The 20458-nt window shown below is 49.4% G+C and overlaps 6 protein-coding genes across 7 annotated transcripts; 3 read left to right on the top strand and 3 right to left on the bottom strand.

Annotated features, from left to right (window-relative positions):
• Positions 1-1244: 1244 nt before the first annotated feature.
• Positions 1245-3321, bottom strand: ACH1 (acetyl-CoA hydrolase; the record flags this gene model as incomplete). The annotated part of the gene is made up of 4 exons (XM_058497212.1): positions 1245-2297; positions 2355-2492; positions 2820-3060; positions 3167-3321. 4 exons carry the CDS (start codon positions 3319-3321, stop codon positions 1245-1247), a joined length of 1587 nt encoding a protein of 528 aa, XP_058353155.1.
• A 692-nt stretch (positions 3322-4013) lies between these two features.
• On the bottom strand, positions 4014-4887 carry ONS95_003880 (uncharacterized protein; the record flags this gene model as incomplete). The annotated part of the gene is made up of 2 exons (XM_058497211.1): positions 4014-4538; positions 4591-4887. 2 exons carry the CDS (start codon positions 4885-4887, stop codon positions 4014-4016), a joined length of 822 nt encoding a protein of 273 aa, XP_058353154.1.
• Positions 4888-5100: 213 nt separating this feature from the next.
• Positions 5101-8286, top strand: ONS95_003879 (uncharacterized protein). Its single transcript, XM_058497210.1, has 3 exons — positions 5101-5354; positions 5410-6263; positions 6314-8286. Exons 1-3 carry the CDS (start codon positions 5219-5221, stop codon positions 7220-7222), a joined length of 1899 nt encoding a protein of 632 aa, XP_058353153.1. The 5' UTR covers positions 5101-5218; the 3' UTR covers positions 7223-8286.
• A 172-nt stretch (positions 8287-8458) lies between these two features.
• Positions 8459-11224, top strand: ONS95_003878 (uncharacterized protein). Of its 2 annotated transcripts, XM_058497208.1 has the most exons (11): positions 8459-8661; positions 8732-8928; positions 8999-9114; positions 9167-9490; positions 9540-9664; positions 9719-9858; positions 9911-9971; positions 10041-10183; positions 10301-10417; positions 10471-10690; positions 10791-11224. In XM_058497208.1, exons 1-10 carry the CDS (start codon positions 8484-8486, stop codon positions 10519-10521), a joined length of 1452 nt encoding a protein of 483 aa, XP_058353151.1. In that variant the 5' UTR covers positions 8459-8483; the 3' UTR covers positions 10522-10690; positions 10791-11224. The 2 variants fall into 2 exon arrangements, with proteins under 2 accessions (XP_058353151.1, XP_058353152.1); XM_058497209.1 differs by having other exon boundaries at positions 10041-11224.
• A 3050-nt stretch (positions 11225-14274) lies between these two features.
• On the top strand, positions 14275-15997 carry ONS95_003877 (uncharacterized protein; the record flags this gene model as incomplete). Its single annotated transcript, XM_058497207.1, has 2 exons — positions 14275-14641; positions 14715-15997. 2 exons carry the CDS (start codon positions 14275-14277, stop codon positions 15995-15997), a joined length of 1650 nt encoding a protein of 549 aa, XP_058353150.1.
• A 2457-nt stretch (positions 15998-18454) lies between these two features.
• On the bottom strand, positions 18455-20320 carry ONS95_003876 (uncharacterized protein; the record flags this gene model as incomplete). Its single annotated transcript, XM_058497206.1, has 1 exon — positions 18455-20320. One exon carries the CDS (start codon positions 20318-20320, stop codon positions 18455-18457), a length of 1866 nt encoding a protein of 621 aa, XP_058353149.1.
• Between the last annotated feature and the right edge of the window lie 138 nt (positions 20321-20458).

The raw sequence follows: 20458 nt of genomic DNA, 5'->3' as shown, positions 1-20458 counted from the left end.
CTAATGTTGATTGTAGTCGTGCTTGCGAGTCGGGGCAGGTACTGTTTCAACTCTTCTGCCGCGAAAAGCAAGACAAAACAGCGTGAAGCGCAAACGCTGGCGAATATTAGTCGAGTCGAGTGGGAGGCTGGCGGGTAGCGGTCAGGAGGAACTGGGAGCATCTCTGGGAGTAAGGTTTCGCACCATGGCCGGTCGTCTTGTCTATCCGATGTGGTCGAGGTGTAATTCGGATTCTGGTCTGGTCTGGTCTGGTCTGGTCTGGTCTGGTCTGGAGTACAGTAAGTGATGGAGTGATGTGGGACTGCGAGGGATTGACGAGAGGTTAGGCAGGGTGAGGGGAGGTGAGGTGAGGTGGTCGCGACATCATCCCTGGGAGAAGCCCAAGCCCAAGCAAACCCAAAGCCCACACACAGCCAAACAGCGTGGTGGTCCACGGTCGCTTCTGCTCTGAGGCGGGCGAGGCGGGCACGCTTTAGCCGTTTGCTAGCCAGCTAGCCAGGCCCCTGAGGCCCCGGCAGCCCGCAAAAGATGCAGGTACCTCGGGACCCAATCAACGCGCCGAACACATCACCACCCAGCTGCCAGGGACCAACCGGTCACTGTCTTTGGTGGTCAGCAACCCCGCCGAGCTTTGCTTGTGTTTCTTAGCTGGTCACGAGCTCGAGATACGAGTAGAGTACATCAGACAGAAAGGGGGTTCAAGCATTTACTTACACGATCCTATATTCATTTGGACTCGTTTGTGCCGGCGCCGGGCGAGCTGTTCTCCATTCCTCGTCAGAGTAACATTCAGGAGGGGAAAGCTTGCTAGCGAGTCATATCTAGGGGTACCTAGTAAGGAGACCGAGACGGCAACCTAAGCCTACTGTAGTTGGAATTCGTCAAGAGGGTTTGACTTGGATTTCCATGTGGAAATACGGCTTGGATAGACGGAGACGCTATCTTATCTTGAACTTTCTAAGCAAGAGTCAGTAGATAAGTTGTTAAGCCAATTTATTTTGGAGCAGCCCGATGTCGTAAGAAGGTTTGGCGATATTCCTAGGTGTCAGGTACATCTGCACAGGAAAAGTGCCCCCAGTAGGAGATAGACGAGGAATGGAAGGTGTAAAAGGGCATTGAACATTTGATATCCTATAACAGTTATAGTCTTGAATAACTATATAAATTTCCCTGCTCCACCCAAGCACGATTTATACACTACCCGTCCCATCGCTAGCTATGCACAAATCGAACGTCGCTGTATCTCAACCCCAAGTCTTGAGTTTCTTCATACTACCTTCCTGGTCTAGAGCCTTGTGCATATCAAAGCTATTCCACAAAAGATGAGGCTCATGTCCCCATCCTCTTCGCAAACATTCAAACTCTGCCTTCTTGAAGTAGTCCTCCAAGATGGGTTTGTAGTCAGGATGAGCACATTTCTCAATAATGACCTTGGCCCGCTCCTTCGGACTCAATCCTCGTACATCAGCAAGTCCTTGCTCTGTGACGACCACGTCAAGATCGTGCTCCGTCTGATCCACATGTGTGCACATAGGCACGATACAACTCAATCCGTGAGGATCGGTCTTTGAAGGTCGCGTTGAAGGCGTGTGCATGATACTATACTTGGCTGAGCGCAAGAAGTCTGCTGATCCACCAAGTCCGTTCAGCATGCGAGATCCCATAACGCAAGTGCTGTTTGCGTGGGCGTAGATGTCAACCTCGACGGGGGTGTTCATGCCAATAACACCTAGTCGTCGAATGATTTCGGGGGAATTCGAGACTTGCTGGGATCGCAAGAGGAGCTTGTTGTGATACTGGTCCCAGTTGTCGTAGAAGCGCTTGAAGCCATCAGGCGAGAAGCGGATAGAAGTTGCTGTTGCGAAATCCAATTTCCCGCTGTCGAACAAGTCAAGGAAAGTATCTTGCAACACCTCCGTCCATACTTTCAGATTCTCAAATTTGGATTCAGCGAGTCCACCAATAACTGCATTTGCAATGTTTCCAATTCCGGATTGAAGAGGGAGAAGATTGGGTGGGAGACGGCCCTGCGCAACTTCATGCTCAAGAAATTCGATCAAGTGTCTTGCAATTGCTGCTGACGATGCGTCGGCTGGACTGTTGGGTAATGTCTGATCTTGATAGTCCGACTCGATGATTGCAACAACCTTTTCTGTATCAATAGGTATGGCAGTTGTGCCGATGCGATCTTCTGGAGCCATGATTAAGTACGGTTTTCGGTGTGGTGGGATTTGAGACATGGTGATATCGTGAAGTCCTTCCATGGATGGAATCGCGGTGTTTACCTCGATGATGATCTTGAAATTTGTTAGCACACCAAACAGGACGGAAAGAGAATCCAAAGGTGAACTGACCTTGTCCGCCATTTGAATAAGTTCTGGAGATGCACCGACAGAGGCGCCTGGTACAATGCCACCATCCTCGAGAATTGCTGACGCTTCAACAACAACAACATCCAGCTTGTTGTTTGGCTTATCCTTGGTATAAAATCCCTTTTCATAACGATTAGTATGCCTTCCAAATTTGTGCTTCTTGCGGTAAGGGTCAAGATCCCCAATGTTCCGAGGCATTTGAATGTCTCAGGTGATTCAATACCTGGACAGTCGGTCCACAGAATATTCAGAGGGGGAAATAATTGGACCTTTGAGGACAAATTGTAGGAGTAAACACGTCGAAATATTTCCAGCCAAAAAGAAAATCCTCCACAAAACCTGGCGTCTCCATTGCGCTGCCAATATATGCAACTCTTGCTATGTTTACTTCTCCCGCCAAGTCCAATTAAGTACCTGACACCCAAAATATAAGAATGTAGCACTTACATAGACCAAGTCACTCGGGAACATTGACAAATGCTTGTCAAAGAACTTTATATCTCCGTTGTTGATTCCCTTTGCGATAGCCTTTCCAACCTGATGTGGTGCTCGCCTCTCGATCATGTTCAATTCCGCCCATCGATTCTCGGTCTCGGCTCCAGAACTCGCACCTACAAAGAGGGAGTATTTCAACTTCCCCTGCAAGTTGTTCTTTTCGACGTGGTCTGCGAGCATCGTCGGGATCTTCCTGCAGAAGGGTTAGCCATGTCCAAATGACACTTGCCGAATCTACCGGCTGGAGGGTAGTAGATAGAAAAGCTGCTGAAGATAGAACAGTGGCCTTAGTTACTTACTTAGGATACCCAACACCGGTGAAGCCGGACCACCCAATATATGCGCCATCAGGAAAATGCTTTATCAAATCTTCAGGATGGGCAAGCTTCTTGAGCATAGAAGGCCTTTTGACACGAGACTTCAGCGCAGCTGAAGCTGTTAGTAGACCGGACATGTTGAAAAATGGTGTTCAATTGATCAAGTTAAATGATGAGAAGTAAGGACGAAGCCATGAAACTACAGGAAACGCCAGAAACCAAAAAGTCGTATAATGGTGGAGCATAGCTTTGTTATGTACTTGCATCTCGGCGGGGCCAACTGACATCACAAAACAGTGTTTCGGCCCAGGGGTGTCCATTCTCCGTAATCGCAGATTCTCGGCTATTGACTGGCTGCCGATGAGTTAAGCTGCATCAAGTGGCTGTGATTATCTGATGGGACTGCATCACTAAGATATTTCCTCTTAGTCCATGGCTTGCAGAAGTTGAGGATGTCTGGGAGAGTTTGTAAAGATCTCGCCCCAGCTCGCCTCGGAGCAAAACAATCACCGTCGGCTATTTTAATATACCCGCTACTCAAGTGACAAGCTCCATGCGATGAGTGCTTGTGACTTCTAGGATGAGGTCTCGACAATGAAGAGTCTCAGTAAAGGGTCAAGTGCAACCAAAAACGGAAATAATCCATTCCCTAAGCTCTTATGTTCGGCTGAAAAGTCCACTAAATCGAATCTGGGCCGATTACCCCTCCTCCGCTTGAGTAGTACAATGCTCTTAATGAGTGTAGAACCAGGTATTGAAATGCTCATCATCAAACTCCAAACTCCAGAACAGAATACTGTATATCCCCCAATCAGTGCCCAATACCACGCTATCCTAATGTTGCTGCCAGAATAACAACGGTTAGAATGACAGCCAAAATCAACAGCAAGCAGCATGCTTTCGATCGAGCATTTCTCTGATATCTTGCCGCACTTCTCAACTCCAGATCTGCACCTCGTGTATCCGTTCGTGTGTTCTCTACATTCTCGTGAATGTTATCAAGAAGCTCGCCTTGCTCATTGACGATATGTGCGACATCTCTGAACAACTCATTTAGCTCCGTGACACCCTGCTCAATGACCCGGATCTCCGCCTCTCGCTCCACAATCAATGAGTCCTGGAAGTCGACTTCGTCCTGAGACGCGAGTCTCAATTCTTGCTGAGATTGTTGCTGTTGTTGTCCAAATTGCCCACTTCCTTCAGCACCAGGTGATTGCTGGTCTTCTAATGCGGTCCGCGCCGCTGTTGCCGACGATCGCTGCTTCTCGAGCGCTTGTCGTTGTACTGCTTGGAATTCCGAAAGGTTGTTCTGGAACTCGCGGGCAAGCTTTTGTTGGGTGTATTTTTGAGATGGCTGATGCGAATTTAGAAATACTCTGCTGTTTCTGATGACATGGACTACTTACGCTGACATCCTCCCATGACTGTATAGTCTTCACCCCCTCTCCAACCTCTTTGAATGTATCCTTCGACTCCTCCAAGAGATCATGTACTCTCTCCCTAACTCGCTCTGTATCTCTCTTTGTGCCCAGCAAAGCGACCTCATTGGAAAGCCTTGAAATATTACCAGTCAAAGTAAACAGCTTCGTCATGAGGTCTTGCGACAGCCTCTGGAACTCGGGGTCGTCTGAGTATTGCGGGTCATCTTGCCTGCGCATAGTCGTAGGTTGCGACTCCAGAGAAGATAATTGATCGAACGACATCGTAAGGCGTGTAGTTTGCGAACGCGGAGGTCGATGACGAGGTAGGAGTTTATGTACAGGTTGATCTTCGTTGCCTGTTGATAAGACACGGCTGGTGATAACCTGGTGACGCCTGCGCCTGCTAGCCTTGATTTGGAGGCTTGGCCTTGGCGAGGCTCGCGTTTACAGGTAGCTGTGTTTTTGGAAAACCGAATTCATGTCATGTCAACATACAACCAACAGCTCCTTCGCGACCCACGATGATCTGATAGGACCAATGTTATAGGCCGAGTCAAAGTGTTGCTCACTTCCTTAATGGTAGAAACAAGACATACATCCAACAATTCACAAAATGCCGCCCACAGCGCGAATTCGTCCCTACAAGGACTTTTTGACCCCAGCCTTGCACAAATGGTTTTCGATGGCTTCAGCGATACTATTCGCGCTTTGCTACGTTGAATCTTTCCTCATAGGGGAAAAGAACTCTTGTTAGTCCTTGCTGTTCACACGCTTACAAACATTCCTCTGACTAAATGCTTGTAGTCTTCTGGACGTGGTTCCCGATAGGACGAGCAGGCATACGGGCCCTTCTTCTCTTCATCCCAGGGTTTATGATATTCATTCCTCGCATCGGACAATTACATGTTGGTCTGCGAACATCATACTCCCCATGGGATACCTTCCAGAAGTACGCTACAACATTTGCGGTCCCTCAAACAGTGGGATGGTACCTCGCCTCTGCGTGGTTTTTCAGCGAGGTCTATGTTTGGTCGGCATCAAAGGATCAGGATCTGAATAGGATCAAGCTGATACCCAGGACTGATCGTACAATGCTCAACGAGAAGCCGATCTACATCACCAGCTTCCTGCTATTTCTCGCCGTGGTCCAAGCAGGCTTCCACCTCTTCTACGACTATGACCGTATTGATATGCCTTCTATAAAAACAAAGCCAATAGGAGCCACAAAGGATTCAAATGAAGTTTTCATTCCGCCTGCTTTGAAATTCCAGGAGAAGCTTCCATCCATTGCTATGAGCGCTCTGAAACGCGCCTTTGTTGCCGCTATAGCTTTTCCTGCCATTTATATACTTGATCTGGGACTTCTACCATCGATTCGGCGCATGGCATGGGGCTTCACGAGACAATGGGCAACAATATTCTGGACTCTTTCCAAGTCGACCTCCGTTCCTAGTGTAAAGCCTTTCCATTGGAGTGTGTTGAAGAACTCCATGACCTCAGGCTTTTTCCTGATCATGATGTGGGAAGTTGCAAATGCTGCATTTTCCGCATATGTGGCACAAGAGCCTCTCAAGAACACGCGGCCAATCACATATGAATCTCGAGATCCGAACGGTACCCTGTTAACTGGGCTGAGAGGCAAGAAGCTACAAACTAGAGTGGGTTTTTCAGTGTCGTACTCCTGGATACCTAGCTGACAGTGTATCAGGCCTTTGCGTTCTGGGAGCTTGTTTACATAGGAGAGCGCTTCCAAGGACGTCGTAAAGACATATACAAAGATATTGATAGAGCAGGCGGGTCCACATGGTCGCAAATATTGACAGTATGCCTGGAAGTTATTGGCGGTGTTCAGACGCGAATAGCAGACTATGAGCGACCGCCGAGTACAGCAGCGCCAGATCCTACGCAGAATCCAGAACCTCCGATTACAGGCCTTCCCCGCATGGCGCAGCCTATCAAGCAAGGTGATATCTTCACCAAGCCGAGGCCAAAGAAGCGCGGCATGGGCGAAACAGTTGGTCAGATCGCAAAGAACCATGGGCAGTCACCCGTTAGTCCAATATCACCACGGGCAAAGAAGATGTTGGAAAAGGCAGAGCAGATGGTCGTTCCCAAGGAGCAACAAGACCAAAGCTTCACCGCGCTCTTGAAGGAGTGGGCGCTCAATCTCTTGAAGTATCCAGTCGGCTGGCCATTTCGACAAGATTACAGGAGGAGAATTTCGGCAATCGTGCTGGGTCAGCCATATGGCGATGTCGGTGTTATTGTAGATGCCATTGATGCTCTTACCAGGTTCTCTGTGTGCAGTCTCACGGAGGACGAATATGGTCATGTGCAGAGGGATGTGAAGACCATTATCCAGACGCTGACGACCGCGGTAGTTAAATTGGAGGCTTTGAAGGCCAACTTGGGGTTTCACTGGACGGATGTTGAGAGGAAACAGGAGTGTCCTGAGGTCGATATCGTGCTTAAAGCCTTGAAGAGTGGATTGAACGAGTTGGTGAATGCGTTTGGCGATTATAGTGAGGATCTGAGTTTGAGCCAGAGTGAGATGACGGCGGCTAGGGTTGCAGCTACGCCAGCTCCTAGAAATCTTGAGATGACACAGGCACAGTAGACATGTATGCATAATAAGAAGGAAAAGTTTATATAAAGTTTTTATATCAATGGGACAATTATCCAGCGTTGTCATTGGTATTCAATCTCATTATGAATAGTGAAATATGCTACCCAGTGTAAACATCTGATCGCTCTGACTCGAGGTCCAGGCATGTAAGCCAAGCAAAAAGGATGTTTGATCATTATCAAAGTCCTGAAGTGTGATTTCAGTACCTGACAGAGGTGGTTCTGTAGAATCTTAGGAGCTTGTATGCCCCTGGGGGTTCCAGAACTCGCTGGGATGAGGAAAAAAAACCGCTCTAATGATGAAGACATTTCTGGCACGTCAAAGTTTCAGGCGTGCTTCAAAGCCAAAACAGAGGCACGAAGCTAGACTGCAGAAACTCAGAGTACCAGAAGATGACCTTAAAGAGTATAATCGTCAGTATTGGTGACTGTTGTTGATATTTCGTGGCTTGGAGAAATATGACTGCTGTCAAATATATACATGAAGCATAGGGTGATGCATGCACTTGTGATTCCAATATGTCGGTGGAAGGTATGAAGATCCTGCACAAGAGCAGCTGGGCAGAGTGCTTCCTAGGTCTCAAAATGTTATCACGACAAATTTCAGTGGACGTAAATGGAGAGGAGGTGAGATGATGAGCACCAGTCAGACTACGAAAAGGATGCGAGCCGAATGCCACAAAGTTCCAGCGAGCTGAGAGAGAAATAGACTCATTTGCTGGTTATTTGAAGCCAGTGACAGACAGGTGAATCATGACGGGATGTCACAGAGAATAGTCCCAATATAGACGACCGTGCAATGGCTGTTGGACGGTGTCAAATGCGCAGACGCACTTACAGTGGCTTTGTACTGTGCTGAATCAAACGGCGCCAGACTGGCCACTCATCATCAAGCTTGATGGTATTGTAGGCAATAGCTAAAGGCTTGCAAATGAGGCTTTGGACATCAATTACTTGCCCGGGCCAATCTTAGGAGAATGGGAAGACAGGTTCTAGCACTTGCTAATCGACAAAGGGCCGGATCGTTTGGTGCAGGAAGAAGACACTAGAAGCCATAACAGTATACAATCGTAAGGACCTTCAGTTTCGTGGTTCTTGGAAGGTGAAGTGCTCCGAGGAGGACGCCTTGGATGTCAGGTGAAAGAAACCTGAAGCACGATAACGTGACTTGGCGTTGAAAGGCAAGCACCTGGGCACGTCCCACGCGTTGGACCTTATTTAGGCGACAATCCTGTCTCAACTTTCTCCTACTAATGTCAACAATCCCCAGGAAGAACTCCTATTTCGTCCTGGATACCTTTCTGAAACAAACTCTTCGGAGATATCTTGTCACTATGGCGAGCCCTCCGAGAGCCCCCAAGAGAAAGGTCGACCAAAGCGCCCCCATCTCCCCTCCTCCACTGCGACGGAAGCTCCAGTCTAACACAACACGTGCGTTCCTCAAAAGCTCTGGACCTAGGTGTCATCCATACATACGGCTGAACTGACCGCAATCTTACAGAAACTGCCGTTGCATCATTCTTCACCCCGTCATCCCAAAAGCCACTCGAGAAGATCATATGGCAAGAGCGAGCCCCGAGTGACGATGCACCAGAGAGTCTCATTGTTGGGATTTATGCACAAGCCAAGGACTCTGTAGAAGGCCAAAAGCCTACTGGTGGAGATGTCAAGCGTCGTAAAATTGCAGCGTTCGACTTCGTGAGTCTGACTACTGTCCTTCAAGGGACATGGATGCGGCTCCATTTCTGACGTGTCATGCACTACATAGGACTCAACTCTCATTCAAACTTCATCAGGCAAGAAGTTTGCTACCGATGCCAAGGACTGGAAGTGGTGGCATACTTCTGTCCCAGCCACTCTTCGGAAATTGTACTTGGAAGATGGGTATGTCAAAAGATCATCGCATCTTCCAGGCCGGTCACTAACTATTACACAGTTTCAGAGTTGTGGTAGTCAGCAACCAAGCTGGCATCTCTCTGAAGCCCGATACTAAAGGTCCGAGAACTACTGTGTCCAAACTTGCTACCTTCAAAAACAAAGTCTTGGCCGTTTTCGGCCAGCTGAACATTCCGATAAGCATATATGCAGCTACTGGAAAAGATATCTATCGGAAGCCAAGGACGGGAATGTGGACAGAACTCCTTAACGACTACGATATCGAGTTGGATAGCCTCGACCTTGACAGCTCCATTTTCGTTGGTGATGCTGCAGGCCGTGAAGCGTTGAACGGCCAGCCGAAAGACTTCTCGTGTTCTGATCGGTTAGTCTTCTCCGATGCAACGCGTAGACAAAGTACTAACGCGAAGCAGAAACTTTGCCCATAATGTTGGGATTAGATTCTACACCCCGGAGGAATACTTCCTTGGAGAAGCAACACGCCCATTCACACGGACATTCGACCCCAATGAATATTTGAGATTATCTGCAGGTGAAGGTATACGAAACTTCCATTCCATATTCCACGAATAGCAGACTCATATCCCTCTAGTCCTCGAACCCTACACCAAGAAGAATCCTTGCGATATAGTATTATTCTGTGGCAGCCCAGCGGCAGGAAAGTCGACATTCTACTGGAAGAATCTAGAGCCTCTGGGATACAAGAGAGTCAACCAAGATATTCTTAAATCTGTATGTAACAGAGCATGCACGCGTTCATGAAAATCATCTGATATCTGAGAAGCGAGAAAAGTGTCTCAAGGTCGCCGGAGAGTACCTTAAGGATGGCAAGGCTGTAGCGATTGGTATGTAGCCGCTGCCAGCCCGAGTACCACATTCTGATGTGTGCACTGACTAATAACTGTGATGTATAGACAACACCAATGCAGATCCCGACGTGCGAAAGAAATGGATAGAATTGGCTGCGAAGCATTCTGTCCCAATTCGCTGCGTGTTGTTCACAGCAGGATCTGAGATTTGTGAGCACAACGATGCTGTGCGAGCACTCAACAGCACGGTATGCATATGCCACCCCTATTTCCCAACCAATGGAATTGTCGAGGCTGAACTGTTGTGTTGGCCAATTCTCAAATTAGAATTTAGCACTTGAACCTACTACTAATTGCCAGAGCAGATGAACCCTGAAAAGCGGGCGATTCTTCCCGGTATGGCTTTCAAGAGCTTTGCGATGAGGTATAAACGTCCAGAGTTGAGCGAAGGCTTCCAAGATATCACAGAGGTACCATTCAAGGTATGTTTACTTTAGGCCATTAAATCAGGACAGACAAATGCTGATCCATGCAGTTTCTCGGGAACGAGGTTGAACAACAGACTTGGACTCGACACTGGACTTGACAACCTAGGTATCGTTTGCCTGTCGTTGGACGGAAATGAATGATGCGCATGAAGTTACCATGTGCTCTGCATGCTTGTCAGATAGCTGAATCCGATACGGCCAATCTCAATGGCTCGCAGTGTTACATCCGCAGAAATCCTGTGCAAGGACAGGAATTGACAATTGACGGTATGCTCCCTATCTTTGCCAAGTGGACCCTACTACGAGGTTGTTACAATTCCAGCATTCTCTCGATAGTGCGGCGGCTGAATATGGCGGTTATGAAAAGTTCTGCACTCGTCGAGTAGCATCAAGGTCTCGGCAAATTCAATCCATACACCAACACATTTGATGACATGCATATCGCAAGGAAAACTCGGCAGGAGTTCCCTCGGAGACTTATTAAAGTAAATGCTGCAATGTGCCAATCCTGTGACTAACCAGGGAGCTTGTCAAGGGATCCAAATGCAGCCAGTGAGGAGTATTCTTCGAGATACACATCTGATGATCACATTCTCGCAAGTCCCGAAGGGGATTTACACGTTGTGAGGATTCACAACGTCACTATGAGTCTCGACAATCGTAAAGTAGCTAAGTTAGCTAGTGGAGCTTTCAGCAAAGGTCCATTGATCAATCATCGACATGAGAAGCGCAAGCGAAGGGTAGCAGTCGTAGCAGGTCGAGTAAGAGTTTTCATCTCGCGTTATTTGTTATTGATCGGCATGACTTTTCAAAGCAATAGAGTCATAGATCTGCACATTGACAGATGGGGGATCCACGACCGAGTCGTGATTTAGTGGGTAGGTACTTTTCCAGTCCATCGGTGGGCCCAAGTTTCTACAGGCTGTTCTGGACTTCCCGATCAGCATGTGGGCCGACCGCCAAACTCACGTTGGTGCAGCGCCATGAGAACTCCGGTTCCCCACACGGTTGTACTGTATCGAGGTCGCAGTCACGCTATCGACATGCTCGGACTGACGCTCTGTCAGCCTTTTCGGACAACAGACTTTCGCAGAAACGCTGGTGGGTGTTTGGCTTTTCGTAAACCTTCAAGCTCCTGAGCAGCGCAGCGCAGGGCTGGTCTTTGATTTGAAAGTGTGGAGCGAGGAAATGTCCAGTGCAGCAATGAGGAGAGAATGGAGGGGACCGCCCAACGCAAACTGTGCTTTCTACGAAGTTTGCCATGCCCAAGTAGTACGGTCGGTACTGAACAGTTACAATTCAGGCCATCACGTCATTCCGGATTCGGCATTTTCTAGGTTCTGCAGCACTATCCAATCCAATAATTGCATGTGGGATGTTTCTGTCTGTCTGTCATTTGTCTCTCCGAAGCGTCGCTCACAGGGCAACGGGTGGGGTCAACCTGTATTCCAATTCTGTTCCCTGTTCCCTGTTCCTCAATCCTCAGGCACCTCAGGCTGCGAGGCCCCTTCCTCGCCTTCCAACCTCCATCCAATGAATGGAAGCCGCTCCTGGCAGGTCAGGATGGCCCGGACAAACCTTGCTCCATAGCATAGGCGCAGGCACAGGCACAGGCACAGGCACAGGCACAGGCACAGGCACAGGCACAGGCACCGTCCAATCACGACCTGCCGTCGGAACGTTCAGATGCAGCTTCCGCCGGCCTTGGACCACGGCGAAAAAGGTGTAAAAAGGTGTGCTCGAGGAGGTAGCAGCCTTTCAGGGTTTTCACCACACCCTCTCTCTCTCTCTCTCTCTCTCTCTCTCTCTCAACCCTCAACCCTCCACCCTCCCCGAGGTTCGATGAAGTCATCCCTCGTGCGCTTCATCGCCGTCGCAATCTTGCCCCGTGGCTTCCTCTTGCCGTAGGTACAGTAGTGAACAGTAAGTAATACAGGACTGTAGTGGACATCGTGAGATGTGATCATATTTGGCCAAGGAAAGCCGCGGGAGGCTTTTTCTGTGCGTGTGAAACAGCCAGCGCCTGGTGGCACCAACGCAATTGGGTCGCGAACAGATCGTCGGAACTCTCTCAGCCTCTCAGGCAGGCTCGAGGCAGGTGCAGGTACCCGGCGAATGTCTCAGACAATGCCTGTGCCTGTGCCTGTGCCTGTGCCTGTGCCTGTGCCTGTGCCTGTGCCTGTGCCTGTGCCTGTGCCTGTAACTTTCACGGCTCTTCGTCCTGCAGTGTGCTCATCTCCCTCTCGCTGAGTCGCTGCTCCTCCCCAGCCTTCAGGCTTTGATCGCTCGGGTCTTGACTTTCTTGAATTTCTTCACAGCATCAAGTAGTCATGTGCTCCACTGCCAGCTCCACAGGAAGGTCCACAGCCTGAGGACTGGAACCCCGTCGAAGAATCTACGGCAAATTCCTTCTTTCGGCGCCTCTCCTACTCGGGACTGAAGTCCTTGTTTCTCTCGCTTTTGAGCCCGCCTTTGCTCCGACGCTGGCTGGCTCGGCAGGGCAATGAGGGCATGCAGCACGCGTGGCAGGCTTGTGAAGGGCTCGCTAAGCAGGCCACAACTCTGCCAGCCGTACTCTGTGGTGGCATCATCACACAGCATGAGAGGGAAGCGTGAGGCGCTAGGGCGACGGAATTCAGCCATAAACGGCGCGGATATCGACCAGGGAGCTTATCGACCCGTCGTTTCGTGGTGCAGGGGCCTGTTGGACCTTGGAAGGTCGTCAGCGAAGAAGGAGCCCTTGCTCCCCGAGGCCCTGGCCCTGGCCCTGGCCCTGGCCTTGCTCCCCAGCGCTGGGATTTCTGGAGCTTCTTTCACTGCAGGCTCTTCCTGGGCCATGATCAGAGCAGCACATGGGGGCAAGCGATCTACCCCCGTACGGAGTGAACAGACTCTGCTTTGCAAGAAGGGGACAGAATACTCTGGAGCTGAAGTCGTGATATCTTCCTGGACAGATATGTGCACAACAATTTAGTTCGTGACCTTGCTCAAAGCAGCGTTGGGGGGCGGAAAAGCTCTTTGGCTCCAGCCTCCAGGGACCACTGAACCCAACGATTTGCTTCTTTAGCTCGCTCTCGCCAGCTACAGGGATTCGCGCTGGTCGAGCAGGGGCAAAGTGCCAAGGACATGGATAGAGATGGGAAGGCCAGAGAGGCACCACTGCACCAGAGGCGAGGAGAGAACTCTCGGAGTCTAACCAGCCTAGGTCGACTAGGGGAAGTTCTCCCGTGCTTGGGCTCCCCAATCGATGGACTAAGCTGGGGCAAAGGGGACGGGAGGTGTTCTTGCGGTACCGTGCCGTAGCCCAACGGTTACGGTCGAGGATGGATCACAACAGAGCAGCAGTCGAGTGCTGCACGCACAAAATCAGTGCTCATCCCCCAACCCACTTCCATCTGCCCTTGGCTCCCAGTTCTCTCTTCGCTGTCCCTCTCTTTCTCTCACACTCTCCCTTCCTGTCACGTCGCATCAAGTCGTTCACAGCTTCATTCGCCTTTCGTCCAACGCTGTAGTGGAAACTTGACAATCTGGTGCTGTAAGTGGTGTGGTGCTCCAGCGCAGGCCCTGCCCACCTTGTTTTTACGCGAAGCAAAGTCTGATTGGAGAAAAAAAAGTCCTCGCAGCAGCACATCGACAACGACGCCCATCCAACTTCCTCCTACGTGGACAATTCGAAATCGAGCAACCAATTCCAGCAGGCCGTGACCACGTATACTGCGAACGCTCGCACCAGCACCTGACTCAAATACAAGATACCGGATATTCCACGATGCCTGCACTCGCGTTATAAGGATGCGACTAACCACACCTTTCTTCCAACACCGAAGTCACCAAATCAAAACACAATAATCATGAGCCCCAAGCTTAAGCCACTCCTGCTCCCGCAGCTGGTAGAGGAGCGAAGGAAGAGAGAAAGCATGTCGGACGCAGAAATTGACCTTGCATCTTCATCATTCTACACGCAGAACTCTTCCGCATCCGACATTCCATCTCCAGTAACACCAACATTCTCGACCCGGGGCCATATGCGATACCCCAGCTCCGCCTCCTCAGTTGAGTCTACATTTCACAGCTCGACAACCGACAGCCCGTCCTCACCTACCTTCATTGGGACAAAAGCCAGTAAGCGATCATTACCAGACGTCCAAGAGGAACCTCAGGAGAAAGAAGAGGATTTCGACATGTTCGATGATGAGGATGATCTCTACGATTGTTTGTGTAAGTTGAAACATTGCGGGGTGTCAACAAACATTGTTTTGGTCCGAGAGCTAATGCTTGTCAATAATTTCAGGCGATAATTATCAATGCACCCATCATTCAGGGAACATGGCACAAAGCTCCGTACAATTGTCCGCAAAGGCGGAGTTTGATTATGACCTAGCAGATGGCTTCTTCAGTGACGGAGACTATTCCACAAGTCCGCGAAACAAGAAGCGAAGAGCTGGAGAGTCGCCGCTTACTGGTCTTGCAACAAGATTTGGGACGAGATTTCCCTCCTTTTCACGAAAGTGGAGAATGAGAAAGGGATCAAGCGCCGCTTCAATCAACTCAGAAGCCCAGAGAGATAATGTTGCCTCACGTGGCCCTTCGAGTCGCTCTTCATCAATCTCCAATTCAGCACGACAGGCGATTGACAAGTTATTTGAGGCTCAAATGCCTCCGACCCCAACAAAGAGTGTTCATGACGGACGAGACGAGACCCCAATGTCAATGGCCGCTCCAATTGATATCGAGAAAGCCAATAGAGAGAGTGGAGATCACGAGGAGGGCTTCGCTTCCACGCCACTTCTTCCTCCCTTGATGATGGATGCATCGGCCAACACGAAGCAGATATCGATGCAATCACCACTGCAATCGCCGTCTGTTGCTGATGCCCATGATCCGTTGTCCGGATCCGTCACACCAATTGATGCGATAGCCACCCCACAGTTACCAGGAATACCTTCACCACCACTGAGCACCAAACCATCCGTATCTTCATTCCACCGGAGCACTGTGAGCCGCCCAGGCCATCTCGTACCATCATCTGAAATCCCACCTATTGTCATCGCCGATCCCAACGACGAGTGGGCCAACAAACTCGGCCATGCAAACTTTACCATCTACCCTGAACCCTACATCCCCGAGAGCTTTGACCTCGAAGCTTGTCGACAACTTCGCGCAAACTGGGATCTTGCCCGTTGCAACTACACGAAACATCTCGTCCGAACTGGCGAACACTATGGCGTTACCTCCAAAACGTACAAGCTCACAGAACAGAAGTGGACTGCCATCGACGCGACATGGAGAAACAACAACGAGACCACCATCACCAATACTGTCGAGAGCGGCAGTGATGCCTTTGCAACACTGAAGCACACCACTCTTGGTGACGGAAGCAGCAAAAATATCATGACCAAGATCCCATCACTTAACGACCCTCGAAGCGAAGGCAAATTCCCTCAACTGGGCGACGAAGATATTGTCGGACCCATGGTGCAAGTCGCCGCACAGCTGCAACGCAGCCCTTCTAAGAAAGCGAAGCTCTTCAAATTCTTCGCCGAGAAATTTCCTGTCGGATTAGGGCGTGCCTAGATTGGCGAATTACTTCCGCCTTGCCTCACGGCTACTATTTTCATTTTCGTCTTGGATGCGGAAAAAAAAAGCTTTTGTTGCTGTTGTTCTTGACGACAACTTAACAACAAAACAACCCCTTCACGAATCTTACGGCCATTCTGCTTTTTCTTGCGACAAAGAATTGGACTTCGGAAGAAAGAATTATACCCCTACGCTCCTTAGCACGCCATTCTCGATACACTCCTTGACTTCCTTTTTTCTTGTGGATCCTCGGTTCGTCACGTCAGCGTTACGAATACATACACGTCTGTTTCTCCATTGGAGAGCAGATCGCCTTATTGTCTATTTGATAAATTTTATTTTGTATTGTCTTTTGCTTTTGCTTTTGGTGTTTTGGAATGGAACGGACCGGAATCGCCTGGTGCCTGGCCTAGATTGGCTGGGTTTGGCTCTTAGAAAGGATACTGGGAAAAGATACAGGACCGGCGCTTCAGGGCTTTTGGAGCGAAAGAGAGAAGTGGGAGAGGCAGCGTCAAGGAGGAGAGGAGATGTGTACATATTATTGGTCGGAGGCGGAGAAGGAGATGTGGAAGTCTGGGGAGGTCGAACTGTGAATATGGCGGCTGGTACCTGAGATGCCAATATGGGTCGTAAGGGAGAGCGCAGTCTAGCGTATGAAGTGACGGCAGTGTAAATATGGTGCGTCACTGGATCAGAGTTGACACAGAAGCAGAAGAGAGGCAGAAATATCAAGAATAAATCATTAAAACTCATACATTAGATTCATATGTTGATCTGTCCACCAGTCTTGACTTCGGCCATCGTGGCCCACCTCATCAAGCTTTGAAGAGCCCCAGTACAGCAATGTGCCAACCAACATCACATGATCCCCCTTTCTTCCTCGCTTCCCCTCCAGACTTGTTGCCCTGCACAACTCTCGTTCCCACACCAGCGCTCCTACCTTTCTCCAACCAAAACTCTCATCCATTTCTCCGTCATCCTCCCCAAGTACCTATCTATATGCATCAACAAGCCTGATATCGTTCCCCAACCGCCAACCCCCGACCCCAATACTACCTCGCGAAAATAAGCTTCTCACCAAAGAAAGTCACGACCTGCCCCGTAAACTCCTGTCCTCGCGTCACATGCAAGTTGACCCCAGATGATTTCTCGAAGTTATTTTGAGATCGGACGGAGCTTCCTCAATGTGTTTCTTGGGTGGTAACCCTAGGGGATTGAAGGGGAGATCGAGGGGTTGCGTCTTGGAGAAGCGAGCATTTCAGCGGTTAAGGTTAAGCGACCTACATTCCAAACAAACCCGAATGGCTCCAGTTCCAGATACCATCAGCGATGATTGACTGATGGATAATATCACAGTCCCAGCTAAGCCGACTTATCAAAAAGCGTGACTCTCCTGGGGATCAAAGCCAAAAGGCAGGATATATTAATTGCATCCACCTGAACGCAGGGATTTGGTCATTATGTCCTGGATTTATTCTTAGTTCCATATCAATTCACTCTGGTTGAGGAGAGGAAGTCCATTTTGCATGGTGGTACTGATCGTGACAACAATGAAAGAGCTCTGTTCGCGAGAGCGAGATCAATGAGGTCATAGGTCCCATTTCTGGGGCTCATAAGCTCCTCTGTCCATCCAGAACAGACATCGGGCGTCAGGAGCGTCAGGAGAAGAGTTAACACTGAAGTATAAACAATGTACCAACCCTCCCCCAACCTAAGGGCATCGTCAAGGCCAGAGTTCAAGGCATCAGCATTGGTTCTTGCCTGGACACCTTGGTTGGGAATACCATTTGCGTAGATGACAGTCCTGTTTCCGAGCTTGCCAGGATGCGGCGAGACCGGTATAGAAGGTATCTTGCCTGACATCAGACTTGACTGTGGAGAGACTACTTAATGAGGTCGACTTGTACCGCAGGAGTGAGGGCGAAACAGGAGAAGTCTTGTTCTGGCCAAGAAATATGTGTAGACTGAGCAAGTGTCAGGTACCCTAACAAGAACTTGCCATATCGCAGCAAGGTGTACTAATGATATTTAGGCATAATATCGAAGCTGGAGGATAAAGACTCGTCCATCGTTGTGTTCACTCCCAATGTCTGGTCTCAAACCAGAGACGATCGACGGTGCAAGTGAGGCGACCTTATTCTCGGTCTGGAAACATTTCAATGACAATGAGCTCAAATATGAGAGGAGTCTGTCGCTATAGACGAAAGAGAAAACAGGGTCTTTGAAGCTATTGCACCTTAAAACACGGTTGGACACGATGAAGAATAATCTATGGTGCTCACATCTAATCAGCTCATTTCATAAGTTTTTATTTGCTGAGAAGAGGCAACTGGTATCTTAAGCTACTTCGACAGTGAGACACTTGCCGGTCTATATATCCATACTGTACATTTTAATATACAGCTCATCCACATCTATTCCAACATCCTACTATACAGCAGTTCATACATGATTCTACCCCAAGAACATGTCGCGACGCCTGGCAACAAAGTCTGGGCCATCCAGAATCGATCTCAAATTCCCTAACACAAAGTCGAGCTCTTCTTCGGTAGGATCTGTCCACCTTTCTCTGATCTCCTCCCAAGCAGTCATAGTCCTTGCTTTTCCCGCGCATTTCCCAAACGCCCGTAGAGCCCATGAGATCAGCCATTTGGACAGGTACACGTCTTCGACTTCGTCATCAATGGACTTGAGCAAGGATTTCCAGACAGATTCTAGACGTGCCGCATCCCATTCCGAGTAACGTACACCCCCATGTGTAGAAAAGCCTCTGAAGAGTGCCATGAAAAGCGCCCCATGCAAATCTACTTCGAACATTTTCATTTCGTCAAGGAACCGGGCAGTCATTTGGAGGTCGCCAGCTTTGACAGCGGAATAGTTGAGCAGGATTTGATAGGTGTGTAAATCGGGGGCAACGACGGACTTGCTTTGGAACTTCTCTCGCATGTCCCGGTTGTTCCTAGATAGTTTGCCCAATAGCCTCAACGACAAATTGACCGTTCGTCGCTTTTTCCAATCTTTTTGTGGTAATCTGGGATGCTTTTGCCCGAAGTGCATCTTCTTCATGCGCTCATATATGTTTTCTGCTGCTGCTGGTTCCGATGATCGAATGAGAGCTGATATCATGGCGTTCAAAACTACAGTATCCACGATCTCGCCAGCCTCTACGAGGGCGTTATATGCTGCCCGAGCATCATCTCCATTTTGCTTTAGTCCGTGGAAGAAAATCAGGCTCACGTGGTGGAACCGATCCATGGGGAGGCCGCGGTTTCCCATTTCTTTGTAGATCATCTCAGCTAGGACGAACTTTCCAGCCTTGCACGCTGCATCGAAGAGAACGTTGAAAGTAGCTTCGTTTCCTTTGACGCCTGAGACGTGCTCAACCTCTCTCCACATCTGCAGCGCGGCTTCGACCTCGGTTTCTGTGATCCTGTTCACGTAACTGGCGACAAAAGAAATAGCACTGGTCCATTCCGAGATGAGCAACGGGATAGCGCATCGCTTCATGTCATCGACCACAGATAGATACCTAAGCATAGAGTGCTCATCTTTCTTCTGTACGACTGACAAGTGGTGTAGCATGGCATGCCGTGTTTTGGATGGGAGATACGCAGCACGGGGAGCGGGTAAAGCTCTATACATTCGGAATATCTCCTGGGGATCTTTCTCGTCGACTTCTTTGAGATATTGGTTGAGCTTATCAAGCTTGATGCTTGTCTCCGCATCTGCGGGCCAGGTATAATGCGGAGGAGGCCATTCGTCTTCTGGCTTGTCAGAAACTGTAATATTTGGACCATCGCTGGGTGGATAGCGAGGCGGCGGCTCGAGAACTGGGAGCTGATCCGTATTTTGTGTGTCGCCATACTGATCTATCAATTCCAAAAGCTCTTCTTTGGTTCGGTTTGGTTCTGGAGGTAGCTCTTCAACTGCAACTTTCCCGCTATTAACATCGTCCTCCTCCGGAGCTTCCTCGACACCGTCCTGGGTGTGCCGATGCCTTTGGAATAATACGACATGCAACTCCCGCTTCCTAGAGGGTATCCTTGGTCGATTGGCTGTGAAAAATGTAGTTCGTTGTAGGGGTTTTCGAGGGTTTTTGTGGCAGCTGCCTGCGTCTGCAAGGGAATTGATGAACCATGCTTCCACTCCATTTGATGCGGTGGCAACAGAAGTTCGAAGTTGACGCTGGGTATCTCGAGCCTGAAAATGTGTATACCTCGAAATTTCGATGGGATACAAGAAGGACAGGATTTGTCGCGGAGCTAGCTTGGACAGAATCGGCCTGCTCGTTGTAGGGGAGGAGCTGCAAAAGAGGGACATGAGCGTCCTGACATATTGAATTTATGGTCACCGTCCCTGCACAGGCATTTAAGGTGATTAGAACCGCAAATTCTTGTTCGGTAGGTGTTGGTTGTTAATGGGGGCGACTGGAGGGTCGTTGATGGAATTTGAGAGTCG

The sequence above is a fragment of the Cadophora gregata genome (assembly GCF_030347475.1).
Source record: "Cadophora gregata isolate MNR1 chromosome Unknown scaffold_13, whole genome shotgun sequence".
NCBI lineage: Eukaryota > Fungi > Ascomycota > Leotiomycetes > Helotiales > Ploettnerulaceae > Cadophora > Cadophora gregata.
The sequence above is the reverse complement of the archived record's forward strand: the minus strand, read 5'-3'. Positions and strand labels throughout refer to the sequence as shown.